Here is a 26,389-nt window from a genome sequence, read left to right on the forward strand (position 1 = left end):
GAAATGTAAATTGAGAATGAAAATATACAAGAAAACTAGGCATGATAATATTTTTCGTTTGGTGATTTATATTCCTTCTCCTATTCCTCCTTTTACATCGATTATCATTCCTTCATGCAATTATCATACGAAATGCTCTCCTCTCCATCATACTAAATAACTTAATGGATGGTGCTAAATTAATAAAGAATGTCGTAAGTATGGATTTTGTACATTAACGTTCATTTTTTTTTTTTCTACAGAGAGATAAAATTAACCGTTTATTTTCCGTTTCTCTGGAGTGACGGGTTCACGGCATTAAAATGAGTCTTAGTTCTCTCTCTCTCTCTCTCTCTCTCTCTCTCTCTCTCTCTCTCTCTCTCTCTCTCTCTCTCTTGTATCTGCTTCCGCGACTTCAGTTCATTGCAGTTATAACATTATTCTACCCATCATATCACCAGTTGCCTTCCCATCGCTCCTTCCTTCGCTGGTTCCCTTCGTGGTATCTAATTCTAATCGGTTCTTAAACTTTTGAAGTCCTCACGCCAGCAGACTTAATTAATGGTACACATGAGTCAGCGCTGGTGGGTGATTTCTGTTTTATCTGTCATAATACACTTATCTTTATTGTAGCTAACAATGAGTCTCTCTCTCTCTCTCTCTCTCTCTCTCTCTCTCTCTCTCTCTCTGGGATTATTCATATTTTAGAACCACTTTTCGTGTAAATTCAGAGAGAGAGAGAGAGAGAGAGAGAGAGAGAGAGAGAGAGCTAATCTATATAACCACTACGCACAAATCACCATTGATGTAATGAAGATCAATTCAGATTTACATAACCGAGTGGAGATGGTGCATGGAATCGGTGTTTACAAAAGAAAAAAAAATCCATTTCGAAGCATTTCCTTTGATTATTACAGGAAAACCCGCTGAATTATCATAAACCTTATCATTTTGAAAGAATTAATAAACCAGACAATGAATTCTTTGTTGCCAAGGTGAACCGTGTGAGGATATGCCATGTGATTATAGAAGTCAACGCAGGCTGATTCCATTATTTAATTTGATGAAGATTGAAAACATGGGCGGAAAATACAATAATATAATCCTTCCCATTTTCTCAGATATGCTGTGAAGGCAGTGTGAAGATATTAAGCTCATTTTCTCATTCCTTCAGGTTAGTAGAACAAAATGATTAGGAGTATTGAGGTCAGAAAGGGAAGGATGAAACAACAATGTATATATAGTTTGCACAAAAATACGTGCGGTGTAGGAAGCCATTTTGACACAATATACAGCACTGAGTATTTCCTGTTAGTAATGGAGGCAAGAAATAGTCAGGAGAGAGAGAGAGAAAGGAGAGAAGGAAGCTATGAATTTCTCCCGTTATAAAAGAAGACAAAAATCAACAGAGAGATGGAGGGGGAGGAAGGGAGAAGGGAGAAGGTGGGGGATGGAGTACGTGCATCAAAGCCATGATCATCAGACGTCAGGGACTCAGTGTTGGTCGAGACGTTGTTTGGTGGGGACGTATCGCTCAACACTCACACCAATAATGGGGCAACACGTGTCAAGGACGGACTTTGAGTGGTCCTACACAGCTGAGCCTCACGCCTCTAGAAGGAAGGAAATACTAAGTAAGAACAAATCTATATAGTGCTTTCTTATCATGCCCTCTGAAGTGCCGGTTGGGGGAGGGAGAGGTGGAGGCGGGGAGAAAAGGAAGTGATGTTGTTGCCTAGCGGTCTAAATTAACAAGAAATACTATATTTATGTATATATATATAAAAAAAAAGCTTGGTACAATTATAGAAGCATTCACAACACACGGAAGGGCACAGAGGAGCTTGGGAGGTGAGGATTATGGCGGGCAGTGCTGTGGGAAGGAGATTAAAAATATAAAACTTATATATCACGTGATGAGGAACGTAATATTCAAGTCCTTATAGCTGGAAGAGAGGTAGTGTGTAGGGGGAGTGTGGGTGTGGCGGCGGTAAATACAGATTACGTCACTCGGCGGGTGTCAGGGAGTGGGAGACATGGAGGGAGGCAGACTGATAGAAAGCTTTGATATTTTACCAAACAGATGCACACCGCTTACTTTTATTTCTCCTGATTTCACACGGGCTTGTTTTTTCCGCATGTGGTGGTGTATCCATGTGGGGCGTGGGTGTGTAGGTGTAGGGATGGAGTTACAGGCACTGCAGCTGTCTTACATAAGCTGTTTAGATGACCAGGCTTATTATATTTAACACGGCCAATGCGGTGTCTCTTGAAAGCCTGCATTTGTCATCTACCATTATAGAACTTTCCGTGCCTATCTCATTAAGTTCAGGTGATTTTTTTTTTTTTTTTATGTATATGTAAGAGGGAAACAGGTAAGGCAGTAGTGGATTTGTATTAATTCTTCACCTTCATATATGAGGAACATATTGGCCTCTTACATAAAAGAAAAAAAAATCTGTATGGCAATGATTTTTCTCCATCTCTGTATATTTTGTGTTTGTTGTTTTTCCCTTCCATATGTGTTACTTGTACAATACTATGTTGTGTTCCTGCATCAGTCACCAGTGTAGTGATAGGAATTACACCATTGAATTCTAGGGAAGTTATATTTATTACCTTGAATGAGTCAGAACCATGAGCCTTGGGAAGACTTGAGTACCAGAAGCAGTGTAGTCTTGGCTAGAGCTTGTTCGATACTTAGCCTTCTGTCAATTGGCTTATCTTTCAAACACTGCTCACCTGATGTACTCACCTAGCTGATAGTCTTAAGGCAGGTTTATTTAGGGTGCTGTGCAGATGTTCAGAGGAGAGGCTTATCACCAGATCTACCTTGAGCACTGGCATTGTGTTACAGTACTTTCAGACTCGGCATAGGAATTATTTATTAAATATAGGCATACTGTATTTTGCTTTGCTTTCTGCTTTTTTGTTTTTATATAAGAGGGGAAAGCTGGCCGAGGGCAATGTAAAGAGTGAAATAAAATAAAGGGCCCGCTTAGTTGCCAGTCCCCTTGCATGTCCAAGAGAGTTAGCCAAAAGAACAGGATAAATTAAATGTCTTGAAACCTCCTTCTTAAATGGAGTCAAGTTATATGGCTAGTTATTCAAATACATTTGGCATTTCAATTTGAGTATTAGGAATGTGGTAATCTTATTCTACAAGTCAAGGTTAGTGGCTTTGACTGTATCATAACCACCTTTTGTATCCCTGGACTGGACTGGCAGCATGCACATCCTTGTCTAACTTTTGGCATTCATGGGGTCAGCATTAGTTCATTATGTTGAGGAAGCCGTGTTGTGAATGAGTGATGTCTGTTGTAGAGAACCCTCAGTTAGAATTGTTTGGGTCTCTTAGGAATCTTTAAGACTGTAGTGTTCTCATTTTGATCAATATTCTAAAATACTTCCCTGCTGTATCTTCACTGCTCTCAAGTCTCTACTTGAAGCTACATAGATTTATGAAGATGCGTTTTACAGTTCTAGGGAAAGGCAAAAGTATTTATCCATTATTAATAGTAGAAGCAGTCTTGAGAACCTGGCTAGTCATCTCTGTAGCTTTTGAAAATAGTGGTGATGAGAGAGCAAAGCATTTCTAAATATGGTGTCTAATATAAATCCTCATAGCTTATTCTAGCACTCCAAAGCCTATTGGGGAATTGAAAAAGCTTGAATATTCCAGCCATAATTAGCATCTGTGGTGTGAAATTACAGCTGCTGTGAAAATGAATGATGGATTACAGAATGACCCTCTTTTTTCTCTCTTCCTCCCTCTTTCGATAATGTACATAGCAGGTGTTTAATTGATGAAATACTATGACCTAATACTCTCAATCACATAATGCTCTTGAGTAGGTAGTTCAAACCAAGATAATGAAATGTGGCATTCTCTCTCTCTCTCTCTCTCTCTCTCTCTCTCTCTCTCTCTCTCTCTCTCTCTCTCTCTCTCTCTCTCTCTCTCTCTCTCTCTCTCTCTCTCTCTCTCTCTCTCTCTCTCTCTCTCTCTGTAAAAGCCTCGGCTTAACATACCTGGCCTGATTAATGCTGTTATATCCATCTTCTGTAAATATACTTAAAAAAAAAGTTAAAGGCCAATAAAGACATCAATCAATCTCTCTCTCTCTCTCTCTCTCTCTCTCTCTCTCTCTCTCTCTCTCTCTCTCTCTCTCTCTCTCTCTCTCTCTCTCTCTCTCTCTCTCTCTCTCTTCATGCTGTCCTCCTCTCCTGTACATTTTGTCCTCTTTGTTTCATAGTTTTTGCAAGTTTTCTGTCCAATATTGTCTTATCTGATACTACAGTTTATCTTATCAGTTGTTGATGGTCAATCCTGTAACTTTTATCCCCAATGAGGTGGTAAGGTGTAGTCTTCCCATACCAATATTTATTTTGTTTATTTATTCTTTAAGTTCGTAGATCAGAAAAAGAAATATTCTACACCTACACAGAGTAATATATTCTGTGTACAGTGGTCAAGTGTATCAAGGTTATGGTGAAAGCTGCCATTATCTGTCGTGCTCCTTTTATCATAGAACTTATCAAGAAAAGAAAACAGAATTGCACTTCATTATATTCTGATAAATATGTGCAAGGAACTGATGAGAGTGTCTTTAACCTCACAGAGAAACACCCAGAGATCAAGGAACTATTTGGCAATGACTCCAACTTGAAGTGGTGGGTACTGGGCTTGGTGAGCTTCCAATTACTGTCCCTTTTTGTGGTAAAGGACCTGCCCTGGCTGTGGGTTTTCCTCTTGGCGTACTGCATTGGCGGCACCATCAACCACTCCCTCATGCTGGGTGAGTCTGTGTGCTGATGGGACTCTGCTCTCATCCTCGTTTTTACCGTTCTCTTCTTACCCATCCTTGAGTTTTTGTCTTCAATTTTTTTATTTATTTATTTTTTTTTTTTTTATGTTTCCACCATGATTTTGATATACTTTTGCCCATTTAGTCCTTGTATTCGTTGTCTTTACTCAAGTCTGATGTAAAAGAGTGTTGTCTGAAAAATTGTTCTTTACAGCCATCCATGAGATCTCTCACAACCTTGCCTTTGGACACTCCAAGCCACTCTCCAACCGTTTCCTCGGGATATTTGCAAACCTTCCCATTGCATTGCCTTTCTCAGTGTCATTCAAAGGGTACCACTTGGAGCATCACAAAGTAAGTAAACGTCTTTGGTGATTTGGTATGTTAATAAGATATGATCTGTGAAGAAATTGTAGTACTACATTCTTTTGTGTTCCATTTTGTGGTACGTATATTGGTCACTGCATTAAAATGGTTTCTTTTATAATATTTGTGAGTTGCATTTCACTTGCTGATCTTTGCTTCTTCTTTCACTTTGATTTTAGTAGTTTGGGCTGGGAAGTATCAGATTATGATGTGAACATTATCTTGGAGTGAGACAGTTGTTTTTATGTTCCGTTTGTTTTACCTGAATCATGATGTAGCTCTGACTGAGATGTTAGGGTGTTTCGAGATGTTCACTACTATCAATGAATGGCACCCATGGGGAAGTGATTGCTTTGTTGCCTGAGCTACATTGTTGAAGGTATAATATTGTATTTGCTACTTTATTAACTCCAGTTTGGGGGTTGATTTATATGCATCAATATAATTTTGTACAGAATTAATACAAACAGGGTATACTGGCCACCATTGGCTAAGAATTGCTGGTTTATGAATTAGATAAACTAAATGTGTGCTGTTCTCTGCCTTTTGGTGCTGTATATCTCTCCACATTGTCTTTCATGACCTTTTCTAGTGGGTCAGTGATTAATGCTTCCAGTACCAGAGTCACAATTTTCATAGGGTTGAGTTTAGGTGACTGACTGTCATGTTGGTGAAGCCACATTAAGGATTGGATTTACCATAAATAGAATATACTTTACATTGCCAAGTTCCTCTGCCCATCCTGCAGTTCCAAGGAGATGAGAAGCTGGACACTGACATCCCTACCAGCCTGGAGGCACGACTGTTCTGCACCACTTTTGGGAAGCTGATCTGGATGAGTCTGCAGCCACTGTTTTATGCCCTGAGACCTGTTATCACCTACCCCAAGACTCCCACACTCCTGGAAATCGTCAACAACATTATCCAACTCACCTGCAACTTCTTGGTGTTTTATTATTTTGGAGGTGTGTATGTTGTCTTGTCTATTATCTTTTGCCTTAAGATTGTTGAATATATTTAGTGTTTTAGCATTGCCAGTGTGACCAGTGTGGCTCTTTTTTATCTTTGTTAATGTGCATGTCCGTTTTGTCTTCAGGATGTTGAATATTGAGAGAAAGCCAAATCTTAAAGGATTCAGTCTATAGTTTGAATGTTTGTATCCTTGTTGACTTAATACATAAAAGGCAAGAAAAGGTTTGGAGAATCTAATACCAAGCTTCGCATTCAGCAACTTTTCCCTTTGTTCCTTTAGGAAAGGGGATATTCTATCTGGCTGGGGGATCCTTGCTGGCTATGGGACTCCACCCAGTGGCTGGACACTTCATCTCTGAGCATTATATGTTCCACAAAGGTTTCGAGACATACAGTTATTATGGGCCTCTCAATTATGTCACCTTCAATGTGGGTTATCACAATGAGCACCACGACTTCCCCTATGTCCCTGGGAGCAGACTGCCAAAGGTATGGAGGTTCTGGGGACTGTTGCATTTATGGCCCTTACTTTGAAGAACTCTGCACATCAGGGTTATATTAGCATAGACACAGAGATGATTATTTGTGATGTCAGGTGTTTAATTCTTCCTAATGATGCAGTATTGTTGTTAAACTATCACAAGAGCCTTGAGAACACTTTTGAAAATCATAACATTGTCCTCTGTAGCATGTTGGAAATAGATAGCAAAACATTCCAAAATGCCAATCTATGGGTAATGTCAAATCTAGTCATGGGTCCAGTTCTCCCTTCCTAATACTCTGCAAGTGATGCTTTTCCACCTAACATCACTCATTGCTCAGCCACACCTCCTCACATTATCTGGCTTCTCTCCACACAACAGGTGCGGGAGATGGCACCAGAATACTATGACCACCTGCCCCGCCATGAGTCGTGGGTGAAGGTAATCTATGACTTCATCACTGACCCTGCCATTGGTCCCTATGCAAGGATCAAGAGGAAGCATGCAGGTTTACTCAAGGAAGAGTAATGAGATGACAAACTAATGTATGTTGGGTGAGTCACAGGGTGGAGTGTTGTCTGCCAAATTTGGTATAAAGTTGGCATATATCTTTTGGTGGTTAGGGTTCATGATGCTCACATTTCTGGTTGTATGAGTTACGAATGTCTCCTCCTCGGTCATAGTACTGTATTGGGAGGAGACCAATGGAACCTCATTCTGAGTGTCTGGGCAAGCAAGCTAATCATTTTTCCATTTAGTGAGATATTGCATAATTTTGTGATGCTCAGCAATGTTCAGCAACAGTTTTTTTGTATTAAATGATCAAGGAAAGGAATCTCAATAGCCCGTGTTGTATCCTGATGATTATAACCTTAGGTGGTGATTTTGTAGCAGTAGATCAAAGATGTTTTCTGTTGCTACATGATTACTGCTTGGGTTGATTCTCTACATGTGAGTTAGATTGTGATACCAGTGAATGGTTGATGAGGGAAAGGTTGGATCACTCCCTCATCACCATTCCTTCAGTGTTGCCTTTCTTACTAAGGATGTAGATAATTTAGAGCAAGTTCTTCCTCTTACTGTTTGTTACATAATAGGACTTCAGCCTAAATAATTTGTCCTTAAGAACACTCAGCCTATTGATAGAAATGGAAAGCTGGTAATAGTAAGAGCACTAACTTGCATTAATTGAACGTATTTTGATACTTGATATGTGGCATGATACCGATTGCTTCCTTCTGCGTCATTCTTCAGGCATAATACTGCAGCAATAGACATAGGAATACCTTGTACATTAGCTACCACATGTAAGGGTGTAATGGGCCTGTTGACCTCAACGTTGACAGTATTAGATCAACTGCCAGTGACCCATTAATATGATAGCACAAAACCACTCATGAGGAGAAATGAAAGTTTTGTAGTTCTCTCATGAAATTGAAACTTTTAACCTGTTGTTGGTGAGGAAGTCACCTTAAGCATGTGGTGGATGAGACATAAGTGTTCCTAAGTGGCATCAGGGTTTACATTGGAGAAGGTTGTAAATAGTATTGGGATCTTGCTACTGTGTGGAATAAGAGTTTTTGTGGATTTTTCTATGCTTTTTAAATTTAAGAAAACTTTTCTCAGAGATTCCAGATACTCAGTTTTGGGTCAGAATTTATGTAATGAGAGATTATATGATTCTATCATTAAAAATGTTTAGACAAAATAGATTTGTGAAACTGTTAATCTAATGCAGAAGTTGGTGTCCTTTTGTCTGCATGTTAGGTTGGCCATTCTGTAATAGGCAAAGGGGTGTTTCTGGTTGTTGCTGTTGTTTATCCATCAAATGGGTGTAAGTATGATGGAGAAGACCACATTGCTGTTTTCTCCTAACTTGTCACCAGTCATCGATTATTGGTTATCGCTGACAAGGTTATCATTATCTTTCTATCGTTTATTGTGGTAAATTATTCCGTTATTGCGCCCACCTGTGGGTAAGAAGACCAAACTGCTGTGAAGAAATTGTACAAGGACTGCATCCATGTGCTCCCCACAGTGTTGGGTTGAGTACAGTGATGAAGGAGTAACCTGCTGATATTGATTTGATCTGTTCCATTATTCCAGGTGGGAACAGTCTGCTGTGATAGGTTGACTTAGGTTAAGCCTCTCATATTGTCACCCCAAGGCTTCCAGATCAAAGTCTTAAATACTCAATGTTAATGGTGCACTAATAGGTCTGGCTAAGGTTTTAAGGCATGTTTGTCCAATTGTTAACTTGTGTGAGAGCTGAAACATTTGCCAGGCTTTCTCGTATGCCAATTTGTTGCACATGGATGGCATTTTCTTGATTTTATAACAGAGATATGTATTGATGAAAATGTTTTAAGAGTAATTAGACAGCCTCAAGGAAGTGAGGCTGCAGAACTGTGCCAGCTGTGTACCGAGTCTCAAGGTTTTCACTTTACCTGTGCTGATGTGGACTTTTGTCTAGTTTTTGTGTTGCTAAGGTTTATGGACATGATTGCCAGGCATAGTGTTTTGATATGAAGTGTTTTAGAAAGCTCATCAGTTTCAGTATCAATATTTTATTTTAAATTATATTAACTCTCTCTCTCTCTCTCTCTCTCTCTCTCTCTCTCAATATGACAACATACATTCTCATGGTTTAATCATAATTGATTATCAGCTCTGTGCCTGTTCATTTATCAACATTTTTTTTTACAATCTATTATAATCTTGTTCCCATAATTACAAAAAAAAAAAAAATTAGAAGAAAGTGTTCATTTGTTTTTCTTTGTGTTTAAGGTGTCTTATTCATCTGTTAATTTTTCGTAATAAAGTGAGACAGATTATCTTATACAGTAACATCCATATTACTACTGTGTTGACTCATCTTACATGTCCTTTGTGCACACACCTGGACCTGCAGTTTTTTTTTTTTCTCTACTCTTCTTCCCTGTACCAGTGCCTTACTTGTCTCCTAATAAAAAGCTATTATGCTTACAAGTCAGCAAACTCAATTATTTGTCTAGATTGACCCCAAGGTCATTAAAAAACTTGTGATGTGTCTAAAATTTTTGTTTCCGAATGAGAACTTGCACTCTTACGCAGGTACTATGTGATTTGCACATACATAAAAATGAGTTCATACAGTATGTAGTAGAGTATATCTTCTGGGAGAGACTCCCACAAAAGGAGCAAGTATAAAATGATCTCAGTTTAAATTTTACTTGAGGGTTGACATAATAGTTTCGGTGGTGCTAAAGGTATTTGGGTTTGCAGGTGTTCATATTTTAACATAAATCTTATTGATAGCAATAAAACACTAAGACTATAAGTAAACTATCCCTTATTATATCACCGACCAACATATTGCAGGGTGGAAAGTAGTATTAGTGGTTGCACACACAAAAAATGTTGCACTATGGCAATGTAGGCAGACATTTAATACTTTGGACACATATGTGTTCAGGCATTTTCCATTTCAGTTTCTCTCCCCTGTGCCGTTATTTTTCTGTTTTCTATTTATCTTTTGAGACAAGCAGGCTAGGATTGAATGGAAAAGGATTGACTTGTGGAAACTTAATTGGCTGTTGCATTAACCATTATCAGAATGGTATGGCTGCTACATGTTTTGAGGATACTGTAGATGTAATGGTATCATAATACTCCCCCAGAGGGATGTATGCACACCTTGCAAACAATGGAAAGTTAAAAGAAACTTACTGAAACTCGTCACAATAATGGATCTGAAAATGCATAGCCAAGATATTGGGAAATGAGGTCCAAGGTAGTCAGTCCTGTGCAGCCACCCACTAAGGACCAAAATGTTGCTGTGTGCTTCTCTGTGGTAAAGACGCATTTGGTAGGCTTTTATGATCATATCACACAATTCTGTTTTCTCTGAAATGGTCTGCTGCTGCCTTTAATTCTTCTCACAGCTTTCCTGCTTAGCAGGAAATAGGTTATAATAAATTAATATAAGACCAATTTCAAGCAAATGTTTTGAAGAAATATATTGTCAAATTAACAGATTGGTTTTACTAACTTTATTGATCTGATGGTATTGTTTAAAAATGACATTTATTTATATTTTTTTACATGCACATAAAGGAAGGAACAAAAAAAAAAAAAAAAAGGCTTACATCTTCACGTCAGTGTGTCACTCTGCCATTCTACCAATATGGTCGTGTGATTTCCCAAGTTCAATAAATGCAGCATAAACTTTACTCTTTACATACATTACATTTAATTTTTTTTTTTTTACCTTCTAAAGGTTCTCTTATATTTCTCATTTGTTTTGATTATCTTTATTGTGTTTTGCATGTAGCTCTTTTTTTTTTTTTTTATTGCTTTTTTTTTTTTTAATACCTTCTACCCACCAAATATACTTTCTTCACAAATTTCACTATTTTCATCCAACTTCCTGTCAAAGCCACAGCCAGCACTCCTTTTTGCAGGCCTCAATAAACCACCTCAGCATTTGCATCTCCATTCACCTTCTTTCAATAATTAATCTGCTCAAATTCTTACCTAAGGTTTTCTTTCCCTCCTAATATCTATTTGCCACTTTTCATTAGTACTGGATAGTGGTAAGATGTCTCGTACTTCAAAAACTTTTTCTGCCATCACATATCATGAACTTTTATCTATTTTAACAACTTTGCATGACTTTTCATCAACTCAGAAGCAGAATGGAGAGATTTTGTAAAACAGCATGCCTACAAGATAATATAATGCCATGCTAGGGGATGATCATTGAGTTTTTGTGGGATAATAGTCTTCTGTACAATATGATGTCAGTGTGCCACATTCTGCTTTCTTCATTTTATTCCTGAGCTGATAAAACTAATGAGTATAATCATTTTTAACATCCTTTCTAAAAAAAAATTTTAGATAAGACCATCCATGACAACCTTAATCACTGTTCTTCTTCAGGGGCAAAGAGAAGCTGGGTATACCACTTGGGAAGGATGCTTGTTTCATTTGCATGGTAGTGAAGAAAGTATTTTCCAGCAGAGGCTGACCTCTCAAAACAGTGGATTTGGTCTGGTTCAGTGAGCACCTTTTCCTTGACAAAGTTGAGGAACTTGGCCAAGAAGTTGATGCAGACTGATGGTTCCCATTCACCCTGTAGCATTAAGAAATATGTTAGAATCTTAAAGCAAACATGCTCTGTCAGACTTTAGTGAACAGTTTTCATCATTACCGCATCACCATCAACATTGTCATCTTCAGTGATCCCTCGCTTTCCTCTAGGGAGCTCCACACAAACAGAATGCTTCTGGGATGTCAATTCCATTTCCATCGTTCCTGTCATACTTTGACTTCCCATTACCACTCCTCCAGCATTTTATTCCACACTCCTTTTCCCCTTTCACTCTTTACCATTGCTATTCTCACACCAGAAACCCTCTCATCTCACACATCCCCTGTACTCATTGTTGTACATAACATAGACAGTACTCTTATGTACTGCCTAAACTATCTTGTTCTAGTCTAGCCTAGTCCCTGCAAAGGTAAGACGTGTGTATAAAGTAACCTTACCTCTGCCAGGTCTGGTAAGTCAGCTGCCTGAAGCATCTCCAGTGTGTGCACTATGCCATCTTGGCTCCTGGTGCCCTTCAGCACCCGGGGGATGCCAGACAGCTGGCTTTCACTCCACCATTTACAGAGAGTGAACCTGAAGAATTATTTTTTATGAATTTATGGGAAATTGTACTAGAGATAGAAATACAAGAAAAAGGAAATTATAAAATGGCATGAAGATGGCAGAAGCACTTTCACCTCTCCCTATAGATATATGAAAGGTGGTGATTACTTAGGTATGATCAAATGTAGCATCCTAAGATAATTTATCTGTGAAAGGAAAAACAACATGGAGGGAGCCTGTATGAGTACAATAGATGGGAGTGCTTGCAAGAAGATGCCTTTCAGGGAATGGAATGTAAGACAGGAAGGGATGGGAGAACAATTACATACATACAGCAGGCAAGAAGAAAAATACAAGAGCAAGAATAAATGGAGTGTTCTCTGCTGTGGTTACTGCAATGGGGAAATTCTTTCATACAGGCAGCAGGTAAATAGTCTTGGTTTATTTGAAAACCCAGGGTCCAAAAACTATACATCTTTGAATTAAAGACCTAACTTTGCTAGGTCAAGAAACAGATGTTTAGTTGTTAACTTACACTAAATTGTTCATGATCAGAATACCTACCTTCTGTAGTTCCTTTGTTTAAATGGCTCAGTGCATTCCTTGAGGGCCCTCAGCAACACAAAGCTACTCATGTCTGTGAAGTTTTCTTTGTGGTGAGCCTGGTCTGTTCCATGTGTGTTCATAGAGTACATGAGGCTGAGCTCATTCACGTGTTGTTTAACTACACAACGGAACTGGCAGTTGCATTCCAGAACTTGGTCAGGATCTCCTGAAACACACACCACATCCATTGGTTACCAACAATGTAACATTTATCTTCATCACCCCATTCACATACTACTCACATGCTTTTACTCTTTTTCTCTTTGGAATATACCTTGCATATATCATCAGAGTACAATTCAGTTATTATGAAGCAAAGATCGATATTTGAAAAGAAAATACATCACTGACAAGATACCCATACCTCCTCTCATGTATTGTTCAAACTTGTGGCCGTAGATTTCAAGGAGGCTACTTTTTTCCTTGTCCTTCTGATCTTCCTGAGCCTCATGCTGATATGTCAAGTATATTGTCCCCTTGAAACTGATAGTAAAGGTCACAGAGAAAGATTACGTTTAGAGACAGTGACACATATAATACCTCATCTGACACTCAATTGGCTAGGACTGAGCACAAGGAAGAATAAGAACATCAGTCCTCTGCCATGGTATTTCCACATATCCCCTTGTGAAAGGAGAGGCTTTCTAAACAGAAATGACCAAATAATTAATGAAACCTCGACCAAAGACTTGATTATGAAGGACCTGGTACAAGACAGTAGCAAGACCCACTACAAGAAACCAGTCTCTCTGAGTTGAGCATTATGTGGATTGACCCTGAGTTGAGTTTGTTAAGCTAAATATAGTGGCCTGTGTTGGTCAATCCATACAATGCCTTACATTGCCTTCTGCACAACTTGGTACCAGAGAGGCTGTCTCATGGTGGTCATATACATTTTTTTTTCTTTTAATATTATGGCTTATAGTGCCTGTAGGCATGCTTGAAGAGTATGTGTGGGAAGCGCTGTTAAGCTTCTGCCCATTAGGCAATTTTATTTATAGTGGTACCCATATTAGGGCCCATATCACCACCCAAGCACATCTTTGGTGTAACCACCTAGAACCTGGGTATCATGGTGACAAGTAGATAACTTTAAACCACTCAACAAATGGCATAGCTTCAAAGCGGTAAGTGGTGGGATTTGAACTGACGCGTGGACGTCTGCCTGATCCCAAGCTCACCACCTTATCCAATATACCACTGCCTCCCTATATGTAATTGCACATTCAAAGCTGCACATACTGCATTTATTTTTTGTCACATTATCATGCTACATCACTAGATATATGTGCAGTTATGCTGACAGAACTTATTAGATTCAGACTATTAACTTACCATTGGGCAAGTACTGCTATGTCCATATTCACAAAACCTGCATATGGGGCTAGCATGATGTTTTTCAGTACTCCCCTTGAGCACACAAAGTCAGCTAGCAGCCTGTGGAATAAGAGGAAGGAATGCTTTCAGTGTTTTCAACTACTGTATGGGTTGTGAAGCTGTATTTATTGATATGAATATTATGAAATATTTTGCAGTAGTACATAGAAAGCTAACTTGTTGGAAGAGTCTTCAGCTTTCAGTCTCTTCTGGTTCTTAAGAATCCATTGCAGCAATTGCCTGTAAGTCTCGGCTGTTGTCCCTGTATAACCATTAACCCGGTGCCAGCCTCTATTGAGGTCTAGTTCCACCTGAAAATGTGAAAATTTCAGCACAGCTAACCCATATTTTGAATGGGATTTTTACATTTTGGTATAAGAGAGGGAATTACTTCAAATTCTAGTTCTTGCAGCAACTTTGAGTTTTGTTGAAGTCTGAGGGAAAAAGCTGAGTCAGTCTGGTTTGATCCACTTCTAAATCCAAGGAATCCAGCTCAATAGACAATCGACAGTACGTAATTTAATGGTGCAAGATTTAATTTCTCATTAGTTACAACTTTTAATAAATTTACTACACACATATTTTTTAATACATTACTAAAGAAATGGGTATGCATCTGCATCCCAAATAGTGCCACTGTGTTGCTACTGAGACTTGCCTGCAAGCACTCATTGTCTTGGGGAATGTACTCTTTACTGAGCACAGACATCATAGAGTCATTAAACTGAACTTTAAGTTCACTATCTATAGTGTAGGAGCCCAGCACATTGGGGACCCCGAGGCTGCGGGGACCACCTTGGTACAAACCGGTAGATCGAACCATCAAGTGATTTCCTGAAAAGAACAAATATTACATGATTGCCTTCTGCCTTATCTCAGGTATTCTCAATGTAAAAAAAATATTGCCTTTAGATATAAAGGTCACAAAAATTATCCTGGAATTGAAATTGTTTTTTGTCCCATTGTCTGTGGTGCTGTACACGTGTAGCCTGTTCATGCTCATCCCAAATGGATGTATTCTATGATGTCGTGAAGATGATACTTTGGTGAGGCTTGCCCAGATGGTGTCAAGGGTTCAGTTCGCAGTTTTGGTGCCTCTCATGGCTCTCTGTGTGTGAAGTCCTCCAATAAGGTGGCAAGTGGTCAACCTACAAAAAGCGGTGAGATGCAAGTCTTCTATGGGGACTTGTGCTCTCACTGCAATACTCCCTACCAAGTGGTATTTCCATGGAAGTTTCAAAATATTACCTCTGTAAGAAAAAAATACGTAGGTCTGTTGCTTGCGTCATAGTATTAATTATCACATACTTACCATCAACCAACTCAGTCTCAGGCTGGTCAGCTTCAACACCACGCCATGAACCACGCCTTCCTCGCCAGCTGCCCTGCAAACAAAAAATCGTAGGTGGCCTAATTGTTTAATTCGTTGAGAACAATAATACCACAAAATTGGACACACACACACACACACACACACACACACACACATTCATGCCTTTGCCACACTGCCGGCGGACACATCACATTCCTCAGCCACCATAACGACCACCCGCGCAGCACCCCGAGGCATCGCGCACAGAACGATACCGTCTTGGCGCAGGGTGCCACAGGATGCCAGTGCAGCTGAGCGGAACGGGGCTCATTAGTCACACGTCTTGAGTCTTGACGCATCATAATCCTGCTACACCAAACATTAGTAGTTAATAGCTTTAAACTACTTTAGCTCATTTTATCAACTAATATATATAAAAAAAAGACTGCAATGATAAACCATAGTAGTAGTAGTAGTAGTAGTAGTAGTAGTAGTAGTAGTAAATAATAATAATAATAATAATAATAATAATAATAATAATAATAATAATAATAAAATATTCAGACAAGTTGGAGGAGTTTCTTTTCGTCTCCTCCTGTAATAATAATAATAATAATAATAATAATAATAATAATAATAATAATAATAAAAACATCATTATTGTTGTTATCATTATGATGACAGTTAATTCGTTTGTTGTTGATATACAGACCAAGAGAATTCGCCTTTTATTTACTGGCTGGTCTCTCTCTCTCTCTCTCTCTCTCTCTCTCTCTCTCTCTCTCTCTCTCTCTCTCTCTCTCTCACGTACTGTGCGGTTTGCGGTCAGAGGCCCACTTTATCTACCGCCCTCAATCTTCACTCAGAGATAAGCTATCTATTTATTTCTATTTGATCTTTTCAATAAGTCTGTCGTGAAATGTCTGGCAAATTATTGTTCAAGACCAAGAGAGATAAGATTAAAATAGGTGGCAAGGTGTGTAATTCACCTCCTCGGTCGTCTGTTGGTCACCCAGCCAGTCTTCCCCATTACGGAGCGAGCTCAGAGCTCATAGACCGATCTTCGGGTAGGACTGAAACCACAACACACTCCACACACCGGGAAAGCGAGGCCACAACCCCTCGAGTTACATCCCGTACCTATTTACTGCTAGGTGAACAGGGGCCACACATTAAGAGGCTTGCCCATTTGCCTCGCCGCGCCGGGACTCGAACCCGGGTCTCTCGATTGTGAGTCGAGCGTGCTAACCACTACACTACTACGGTGTGGGTGTGTGTGTGTGTGTGTGTGTGTGTTCTCTCTCATATATATATATATATATATATATATATATATATATATATATATATATATATATATATATAAGAAAAAGTCTGCGCCAAAAGAAAATTTACCTTGGCAATACCACACCTAGATACAATACAGAGGTGTCGCGGTGCTGCCTAGACGCGTTAGAGACGCGTCCCAATCTGCGTTGTTAGCTTGCTTGTCCACCGCCTGCCCTTCTCCCTCCCTCCCTCCCTCTGGATAATTTGGCGTAATGAAGCAACTTCGGAGTTGTATACATTAAAAAGCAAATGATTTTCTTTTAATCAATGAGCCGATGTACTAGTGTGATATGCCTACCATGCACGGGCTGCAGGCGCCAGGCAAGAGTGCACTGGTGAACATCGCACTATCACCACAACCTTGAATACACCAAGTTAGAAAAAAAAAAAAAAAATCTTGCCTTACCCTGGGACGGCTGTACCCCTGGTACTGCCTCCGTGACATCTTGCGACGAGATAGAGTTTAAGATGAAACACTGAGCACCACCAAGCGCACACTAAGCACAGTCACACTGAGGACACAGCAGCTCTCGTCTGTGCCTGAGTGCCACTGCCTTGCCGGGCGCTCACGGAAGCGACTCACACTCACGTTAAATACGCATGGTCGTCTCGGTGACTTATGGATCTTTTTTGTATTTACTACAGCGAAGGACATGTTCTTTGTAGGTACTTTTTCTAATGAAGTACATTTTGTAGTAGACTCGGAGTTTGCTCCTGGAGGTTTAAAATACCTAACTGGTAACCTTTTTTGTACACTACCGTTCTTCGTGACTCAGACCTGTAAGCGACGAGTCTGCACCGTTCTGTCACTGCCACATATGAATAGGAAGAGAAGGTGGCAAACTTATCTGCGTTTGGGGCTTTAAAATAACCACACATTTCCTGAAGGAAGGAAGGGTTTCATCAATTATCTCTCTGTCTGACTGATGAATAGTAAATTTACAAAGGTGTATTTACCTACTTGTATGTTACTGGGTTCGAGCGTGGCTCATATAGTGAGCTGTCTCCTTATCTACATTTATCTAACTTTCCTTAAATTTGTGTACACTTTCTGATGTGTGTGTGTGTGTGTGTGTGTGTGTGTTTCGTAGGTAATGAAAGATCTACAATAAAATAAGTGAAGAATTGTTAGAATCAACGTGAGAATTAACGTAAATATTAATGAAATTATATACATGCATGTCACTTATGTGTCCATTTACTGCTCTCATTATCCTTCTCTGCTCATCAGGGAACTTCTTTTATCACTTTAAAATATTGGTGTCTGCCTACTTCATTGATATTCCTTCATACTTATTATTATTTATTTATTTTTTTTTGTGGGGGGCGGGTCGTGAGCGGGGAAAATTTATACATGTTAATTGTATATAATTTCCGCGCATTACATAAACTTCAGGTCATATTTAGGGAAACAAGAGAACAAAATGACACTGCAAACTTTTCTTCTCACCTTGTTTGTTCAGAGCTGAATCAGGATAAACATTAAACAATTTTTCATATGGCATATTCATTTATTAATTTTTCTTATTCACTTATCCAACATTTTATTTCAATGGAAGAAACCACCAGTAAACTTTGAACCTATGCTTAGATTATTAGGGCAAAACTTAAATAAATTAAATCACCTCACAGATATATATATATATATATATATATATATATATATATATATATATATATATATATATATATATATATATATATATATATATATAAGTAAATAAAAAATGCAAAGGACAAGACACAGCATTGTCTTCACCACTACTTGGCTCAGGTCGCATCCATCAGACAGGTATCTTCTATCACCATGACTTACACAGAGCCTTGCATGAATCACACATATGAGAGAGAGAGAGAGAGAGAGAGAGAGAGAGAGAGAGAGAGAGAGAGAGAGAGAGAGAGAGAGAGAGAGAGAGAGAGAGAGAGAGAGAGAGAGAGAGAGAGAGAGAGATTAATTCTATCACAGCCCTAGCTACATTAAAAGCATGTAAATACAATTGATATTTTAGGAATTTCAAGTTTTAATATTACCACTCCATGAAGAGAAACTTTAACAATGGATCACCACACATAATAGTAGACCTCACAACATCCTTTCAGAGTAGCCATCTATAATGCAACTGGTAGAAACATTTAAGGTACTTGACTTTGATCCGGCATTGTCGGATGTACATTGTGGGTTACACACAAAATTTAGATTTAAATGTCTAAGCAAAGAAACTCATGGAAATTCTGACACCCAACTAGTTTTGAAACATGAGAAGCCAGGAAAATGGAATACTGAAAAAAAGTGTGAGTATGTTGGTCAAATTAATAAAAGCAAAATGAATGAGTTGATTGAAAAGGTACAAGTTTTAGCAGATGATATTAATATGGAATTAGGTAAAACAAATTCTGATTGAGCAGGCACTTAAAGTTGTTCCACAAACATATGCATTAAAAGTTAACCTATTGGAAATTCATGTCATAAATTGCAGAAATATATTTTATAGTGCTAAACAGACTTAGATAGAATATGTAGATATATGGTGGAAAATGTACAGCCTTTGCTACAGCATAAGACATCAACCTTCCTCCCTGGTAAACACCAGCCAGTATCAGAGAAAAGTATGTATGGCTGGAAGGTTTACACGTCACCACCTCAATAATTATTTTCCTCTTCTGAGACAAAAAGATGCTGAGTATACCAATCTGGAAGGATTTCTGTCCCTTTTTGTCCATATAAATGAAGGAAGCAGTGTCCTGCTGAAGGTGGCCTATAAAAACAATGCACTCTGTCTGGTTCAGCAAGCACCTTTTCCTTGACAAAGTTGAGGAACTTGACCAAAAAGTTGATGCAGACTGACGGTTCCCACTCACCCTGCAGAATTAAGAAATATGTTAGAATCTCAAAGCAAACATGCTCTTAACTGTCAGTCTACTTCATTGAGCAGTTTTAATCATCACATCACCATCAATATTGTTATCAGTGATCCCTTGCTCTCCTCTAGGGAGCTCCACATGAACAGACTGGTTTGGGATGTCAATTCTATTTCCATCATTCATGTCACACTCAGACTTCCCAGTACCATTCCTACAACATTTTGTCCCACACTCTTTTTCCTTTCTTGTACTGTACATTGTTATTGACACATGAGAAACCTTCAATCAACTAACGCATCCCTTGTACTCATTGTTATACACAACATAGACAGTGCTCTTATGTACTGCCTAAACTATCTTGTTCGAGTCCAGCCTAGTCCCTGCCAAGGCAAGACGTGTGTATAAAGTAACCTTACCCCTGCCAGGTCTGGTAAGTCAGCTACCTGCAGCATCTCCAGTGTGTGCACTATGCCATCTTGGCTTCTGGTGCCCTTCAGTACCCTAGCGATGCCAGACAGCTGGCTTTCACTCCACCATCCACGGAGAGTGTATCTGTAGTGGTCAGCATATCTGTTACTATTTCTTGTTATATAGCTGAGTCTGGCATTCAAACATAACACATACTTTCTTGTTGACATTAGCTTTGTTCTATCAAAAATCATGGGTATGATAATTGCATACTTACACTATATAATGGCTATGGTGCTTGTAATCAGATCACTTACTTTCTGAAGTTTCTTATTTTATTGGGCTTGAAACGTTCAACGCAAGCCTTCAGTGACACAAAGCTGCTCATATCTTTGAAGTTATCTTGGTGGCGGGATCGGTCTATTGCATCAGTGGTAATTTGATGCAGTAGTGTCATCTCATTTAGGTGTTGTTTCAGGACGCAGCGGAACTGACGATTGCAATGCACAACTTCATTAGGATCTCCTGAAACACACATTGTACATTCTTTTCTTTGCTGGAATAATTTCTTATGCTGGTACAAATTTCATTTATCCTTTCTTGTGCCAAAATTTTTAACATACATTCTTATTACTATGCTGATGTAAGAGATGTCTGACAATAAAATCAAACATAAGTGGCTAGAATACTACTATCCATACCTCCTGTCATGTACTGCTCAAACTTGTGACCATAGACTCCTAAGATAGGATCCACCTCTATCTCTTCATATTCTTCTTCCTCTTCATCATAATCATCATCATCATCTCCATATGTAGGGTAATCAATGTATATAGATCCCTTGAAACTGATAGAGATCACACAGAATATCTAAGTTAAATGGTCAATAAGACATAAGAATTTTTTTTCATTTACATTAATATGAAAAAAGAAGAGAAGCACTTATAAAAGTCAACTAGCTTTGCAATCTACAAGCTAAACAAAGTACATATCTTAATAATCATGAGAGAGAGAGAGAGAGAGAGAGAGAGAGAGAGAGAGAGAGAGAGAGAGAGAGAGAGAGAGAGAGAGAGAGAGAGAGAGAGAGAGAGAGAGAGAGAGAGAGAGAGAGAGAGAGAGAGAGAGAGAGAGAGAGAGAGAGAGAGAGAGAGAGAGAGAGAGTGTGTGTCAGCTGCTGACAATTAGATGACCTGTGTGCAGATTCACTTTAATTTAGCAACACTCACACTACATAGGACTGTTTGCTTTATGAAAGACTAAGATATTTCAACAAGAGTTATGAATCAGAGCCTAATGATCTTGTTAGAATTGTAATTATAAAGACTGAGCTTGTTTTTCTTCTTTTTATTTCCATATAATGTATTTCTAAAAGATAAAGAAAGCTGATCCCAGTTTTGAGTACTAAGGTCATTATCTTTACAAGTGAATGATGCACTAGCACATAAGATCCTACTAATATCATTATTTCATTGAATTATATTTTTTGCATCAACCAATTTATATTGATACACTTATAATAATGGTGAGAGAGATTAGTTGACTGAGGCTAACAACTTACTATTGTGCAAATAGTATCATTGAAAATTGGGCAGAGCTTGCGTAAGGGGCCTCCATGATATTCTGTAGTATTACTCTTGCAACCACAATGTCAGCCTTCAGTCTGCAGTACAAAAGAGTAAATTCTCTTAGAATATTCTCAACACCACTTGCAGAGAATTACTGTAAGATCTGTGAAACTGTTCGTCCATCACATGCACAATATGAGAAACCTTAATATATAAATAACTAACTTGTTGGGAGAGTTTTCATCTGTGAGTTCCTTTTGGTTCTTAAGAATCCATTGCAGAAATTGTCTGAAAATGTCAGTCGTTGATGTTGTAAATTCCCTATATTGGTCCTTACCCTTGTTTAGGTCCAGCTCCACCTGTGAATGTAAACAATTCAGCAAACATCTTCCCGAAACTCTGAATGGGAGTTGTTTATAAAGTATTGCATGTCTCCTTGTAGCAAATGTTAAAAATCAGTGATGCTGCTGTTCTTACTACTCATTATCATCATTATTGGTATCGTGAATGCAGGAAAATGTGATAGGGAAAAAGTGTGTAAAAATATATTAGATTGTATTAGAATGCATCCATAGCAATGTATGAATGTGAAATATAGAATATAGGAGCAGTAGAGCTTGCATATAACCAAATGCATATGCTTGCATGAATGATTCAAGAAGTTAAAAAGTACATACAACTGGCAATGAAATGAGCTAAACAACACAGGGGACATTGAGGGTTTGTGCACATTCAGCATAGGATGGAAGAACAATAAGTTATGAAGAAACAAAATGTATCAGATGTGAGAATTGTATAAGGCTAAGAGACAAAAAAAAAAAAAATAAATAAAAAAAAAAAATAAATAAATAAAAAAAATGAATGGGAAACATGGATGGTGTAAAAAGTGTTACATGGTATATATAAAAAAAAAAAAAAATAAATAAAAAATAAAAAAAAATGACATGACCGTGGAGTAAAGAAAAAATGGTTAGAGATAATATGAATGAGGAGAGCAATAATGAAAGCATTAGAATGACAACACCTTTAGGGGCTATGAGGCAGAGAGGACAGTTCTGTTAAACTATAGCAAGGTAAATGAATTCTGTCATTGTGCCTTGATGTTGGGAGGCCTATGTATACTTGTGCAGCTCTGTGTGTGTGTGTGTGTGTGTAGTTGTATTCACCTAGTTGTATATACAGGGTTCAAGTGAGGCTCATAGTGACCTGTCTCCATATCTACCTTTATCTAACTTTTGTTTGAATTTGTGCACACTTTCTGCTGTTACAATCTTTTCACTCAATCCATTCCAATGTCCACTGTCCTATGAGGAAAACTAAACTTCTTATTGTTCCTCAGACACATTAAAACTTCAGTGTGTGTGTGTGTGTGTGTGTGTGTGTGTGTGTGTGTGTGTGTGTGTGTGTGTGTGTGTGTGTGTGTTTCACTGTTTGATCTGTTGCAGTCTCTGACGAGATAGCCAGATCCGATCTTCGGATAGGCCTGAGACCAGGCACACACCACACACCAGGACAACAAGGTCACAACTCCTCGATTTACATCCCGTACCTACTCACTGCTAGGTGAACAGGGGCTACATGTGAAAGGAGACACACCCAAATATCTCCACCCAGCCAGGGAATCGAACCCCGGTCCTCTGGCTTGAGAAGCCAGAGGACCAGGGTGTGTGTGTGTGTGTGTGTGTGTCACCTACTCTAAGCTATTTCCCATATTTGTTGGGATGGTGGTCCAATATGCATATTTAAACTATGTAAAAGCACACTGATAATATTATCAGTGTGCTTTTACATAGTTTAAATTTTCCTTAATAATTAGCAAAGTTTAACTTATCAAACAGTAATGGAACCTGTAATATTTACCACACAGGAGCACTTCTAAGTAGTATAAGCTGTACAGAGCCACTACATGGCTGTGTTATCACCCTCATGACTTGCCTTCATGCGTTCATTTTCTTGGGGAATATACTTTTCACTGAGCACAGACATTGCTGAGTCATCAAAGTGGACTTTCTTCTCACTATCCACAGAGTAGAAGCCCACCACTTCCGGAACCTCCAGAGTGCGAGGTCCACCTTTAAACAAACTGGCGGAACGAACCATCAAGTGATTTCCTGAAAAAGAGTGTTTAATCAAGCCACAGTAATCAGTTCTGGCTCATTCAACATACTCTCAAGGCCACTTTGAAAAGGTTAGTTAAGACATATTATTGAGTTCTGCTCCAAAGTTGTTCAAAGTAGAAAATTATCGCTTAGAGTACATGACCTTTTCAAACCATACCAATTTTGTAAATATTGTAGTCTAAACTAAATATGACATATCCTGCATTTGAGCGTTTTTAAATCAAAGTCACGCCTTTCCCCCCACACACAAAAAAAAAAAAAAAAAAAAAATGCAGACAACACCTTTTTAAGTTATAGGGTCTTTAAAACAATTAACTTCTCCAAACTTTTCACCTGCATGAAAGAACCCTTCTGTAAGACACCGTAAGCAGTACGGCAGCTTCTAGAGCTGTACAACTACCTGCCGCGGGGTACGTGTGTCCACGGCTCCACGCCACACGTACTGTACACGTTCGTCAGTCATAACGCGGTCTTTCCATTAAATTATACAGTACGTGCCATATATAGTAATCACTACAGGTTTCGACTTACCGTCGACCAACTTTGGCAGTTGTAAAGGCCGCTCAGCTTCCCGCTGTTCCTCACAACCATCACCTCGCCAGGCGCTGTCTCCTTTCTGCCACAGTAACAGGGAGGCAACACCATTAATACTTTGATACAAAGTGTAACTTGATGATGTACCTATACATGCAGGTACAACTTTTTACTGGATTATCTAATTAATCCTGACAGCATACAACATAATTCCGATCCCGATAACGTGGGCTGTAGGCCGGTGACCCGGTGTCGTGCGAAAACCTTGAGCTGAGAGTTTACGTTGACCTACGCATGGGCATCGCAAGGTACACACGTTATTTCACAGGTGGAACATACGAGGTTTTGAAGTTTGATCCCTATCAAAAAAAGCTTCGAAGTCGTTACTGAATAATTTTACAGGCTGAAAAATATCCTATGCAGGCCTACATAATTAACGTGGCCTTGGAATGCGCATGTGTAAAAGGCAAACTCTTATTTTAAGGATTTCGCACGACACAGGCCAACTGCGTCAGGTGAATCAGCGGCAAAGTCCATCTGTTTAATCATGGCATGATGGCTCTGCAAAAGTTGTGCCAGACAAGCCCCGCTCTACAGCAGATAGATGCCAATGGTGCGTCAGTGCGATGCAACATAACTTTAGTCACAGGAAAAAGTCTTGCCTTACCGCAAGTGGCTCCGTCTCCTTTTGCTGGCGCCAGGACATTATCTGGGTTCCTTGCTGTACGCAGTAACGCACGATGTCCGCACACTGCACAGAGATACGTACTGAAACGTACCTAGCTGTCCTTGCAACCCTTACCAGAGGAAAGGTGCGCTGGGTACCACTGGTGATATTCTTAGATATAATTGAACTTCTCAAAAGCGTGATAAAACGTTTGTCCGATTTGTCATATAGGTCAGGGTAGGTAATCGTCTGATGCACTTTGAAAGACACCTTGTGAGCAGTTACCATCAGTAGCAAATTAATTTTTGGACAGTAGGGTTGTGAGGGAGAAAAACACTAACAGGAAACTATTGGTATTCCCAGCTACCAGCTCCCCTTCGCCAGCACTTATTTACTTACACATGTATAAGACGCGTCTGTGTGCTTTATAGTACGATGGCATACAACACGTATGTATGGTAGATTTCATCATTTTTATTTCTGAAGCGTGCAGTATATCCCATACAATAGGAAGGGGTGACAGCTAGAGAACAGGTCCACCAGGCAACGTTTCCCTGATTATCTGCTAAATAATTCCATGCCCAAACCGAGTACTAAGCTCGACCAGACTTCATTACGTTTATTACCCTCATTGACATTATCACGAAAAATGTACGAATTAAAATATTTTAGGCGACGTATTTCACTATTGAATATCCCGGTACATCTTTTTTTCTTACTTTAAAACGGAAAATTCCTTACATCTGGCAACACTAAGGCTTTTAAAATAACCTTCACTCACTGTGTGTGTGTGTGTGTGTGTGTGTGTGTGTGTCCCATCGGTTAGTGAAAAGTTCCTGATTTTTTTTAGTGTAGATGGGACATGCACAATCAGTCTCCTTGATAAGTAGATTATGTGAGCAGTCATAAGTTCTTGCGAAGTGCATGAAGGTAACACTGACAAAGTCCTGCTGAGAGGTAGGAAGAAAGCTTGGAGTAATGGAAAACAATGCTATGAAAACTGAGGAAAAACAGATGCCAGTAGGAATGTGTGGAGGACTGGAGATAGGAGGGAGGTGGAAAGAATTTGCAAGAGAAAATGTAGAGAAGAAAGGGGAGACTTTATTGAGAGGGACGCACGCTTTGAACTACGCTCTCTCTCTCTCTCTCTCTCTCTCTCTCTCTCTCTCTCTCTCTCTCTCTCTCTCTCTCTCTCTCTCTCTCTCTCTCTCTCTCTCTCTCTCTCTCTCTCTCTCTCTCTCAATTCAAACAGTTTACCTAGTCGGTAATTAACACTGAGCCGGGGGCGGAACAGTACAAATATAGTCCACATATTAGTGAGAAATTACGGTGAGATTACATATAGACGCTCTTCTTGAAATTATTCACTT

General features: G+C 39.1%; 3 protein-coding genes across 3 annotated transcripts; 1 reads left to right on the top strand and 2 right to left on the bottom strand.

The window, feature by feature from the left end:
* Nucleotides 1-1,455: 1,455 nt before the first annotated feature.
* Nucleotides 1,456-10,616, top strand: LOC123510305 (sphingolipid delta(4)-desaturase DES1-like). The gene is made up of 6 exons (XM_045265308.1): nt 1,456-1,613; nt 4,599-4,775; nt 4,999-5,138; nt 5,899-6,115; nt 6,403-6,611; nt 6,986-10,616. The coding sequence occupies exons 1-6, from the start codon at nt 1,532-1,534 to the stop codon at nt 7,130-7,132; spliced, it is 972 nt and encodes a 323-aa protein (XP_045121243.1). The 5' UTR covers nt 1,456-1,531; the 3' UTR covers nt 7,133-10,616.
* Nucleotides 10,617-10,620: 4 nt separating this feature from the next.
* On the bottom strand, nt 10,621-17,436 carry LOC123510304 (decapping and exoribonuclease protein-like). The gene is made up of 9 exons (XM_045265307.1): nt 17,270-17,436; nt 15,535-15,607; nt 14,881-15,056; nt 14,400-14,533; nt 14,181-14,282; nt 13,210-13,328; nt 12,804-13,011; nt 12,134-12,269; nt 10,621-11,717 (listed from the first exon to the last, which is right to left on the bottom strand). Exons 1-9 carry the CDS (start codon nt 17,306-17,308, stop codon nt 11,508-11,510), a joined length of 1,197 nt encoding a protein of 398 aa, XP_045121242.1. The 5' UTR covers nt 17,309-17,436; the 3' UTR covers nt 10,621-11,507.
* Nucleotides 17,437-18,569: 1,133 nt separating this feature from the next.
* LOC123510303 (decapping and exoribonuclease protein-like) lies at nt 18,570-25,394 on the bottom strand. The gene is made up of 9 exons (XM_045265306.1): nt 25,020-25,394; nt 24,350-24,434; nt 23,634-23,809; nt 21,924-22,057; nt 21,692-21,793; nt 20,835-20,980; nt 20,451-20,658; nt 20,142-20,277; nt 18,570-19,723 (listed from the first exon to the last, which is right to left on the bottom strand). Exons 1-9 carry the CDS (start codon nt 25,305-25,307, stop codon nt 19,505-19,507), a joined length of 1,494 nt encoding a protein of 497 aa, XP_045121241.1. The 5' UTR covers nt 25,308-25,394; the 3' UTR covers nt 18,570-19,504.
* Nucleotides 25,395-26,389: the final 995 nt, after the last annotated feature.

Source organism: Portunus trituberculatus, chromosome 28, assembly GCF_017591435.1.
Source record: "Portunus trituberculatus isolate SZX2019 chromosome 28, ASM1759143v1, whole genome shotgun sequence".
Taxonomy (NCBI): domain Eukaryota; kingdom Metazoa; phylum Arthropoda; class Malacostraca; order Decapoda; family Portunidae; genus Portunus; species Portunus trituberculatus.

Excerpts from the sequence above, each read along its gene's own strand:
- LOC123510304 (XM_045265307.1), bottom strand. The coding sequence starts at position 17,308 with ATGTCACGGAGGCAGTACCAGGGGTACAGCCGTCCCAGG. Across the intron at positions 15,057-15,534 it reads TGAGACTGAGTTGGTTGATG|GAAATCACTTGATGGTTCGA; the intron begins GTAAGTATGTGA and ends TGTTCTTTTCAG. Across the intron at positions 13,012-13,209 it reads TGAACAATACATGAGAGGAG|GAGATCCTGACCAAGTTCTG; the intron begins GTATGGGTATCT and ends TGTGTGTTTCAG.
- LOC123510303 (XM_045265306.1), bottom strand. The coding sequence starts at position 25,307 with ATGGTAACTGCTCACAAGGTGTCTTTCAAAGTGCATCAGACGATTACC. Across the intron at positions 20,278-20,450 it reads AAAATAAGAAACTTCAGAAA|ATACACTCTCCGTGGATGGT; the intron begins GTAAGTGATCTG and ends TGACCACTACAG. Across the intron at positions 19,724-20,141 it reads ACTTACCAGACCTGGCAGGG|GGTGAGTGGGAACCGTCAGT; the intron begins GTAAGGTTACTT and ends TTAATTCTGCAG.
- LOC123510305 (XM_045265308.1), top strand. The coding sequence starts at position 1,532 with ATGGGGCAACACGTGTCAAGGACGGACTTTGAGTGGTCCTACACAGCT. Across the intron at positions 1,614-4,598 it reads TAGAAGGAAGGAAATACTAA|AGAAACACCCAGAGATCAAG; the intron begins GTAAGAACAAAT and ends TTAACCTCACAG. Across the intron at positions 6,612-6,985 it reads CTGGGAGCAGACTGCCAAAG|GTGCGGGAGATGGCACCAGA; the intron begins GTATGGAGGTTC and ends TCCACACAACAG.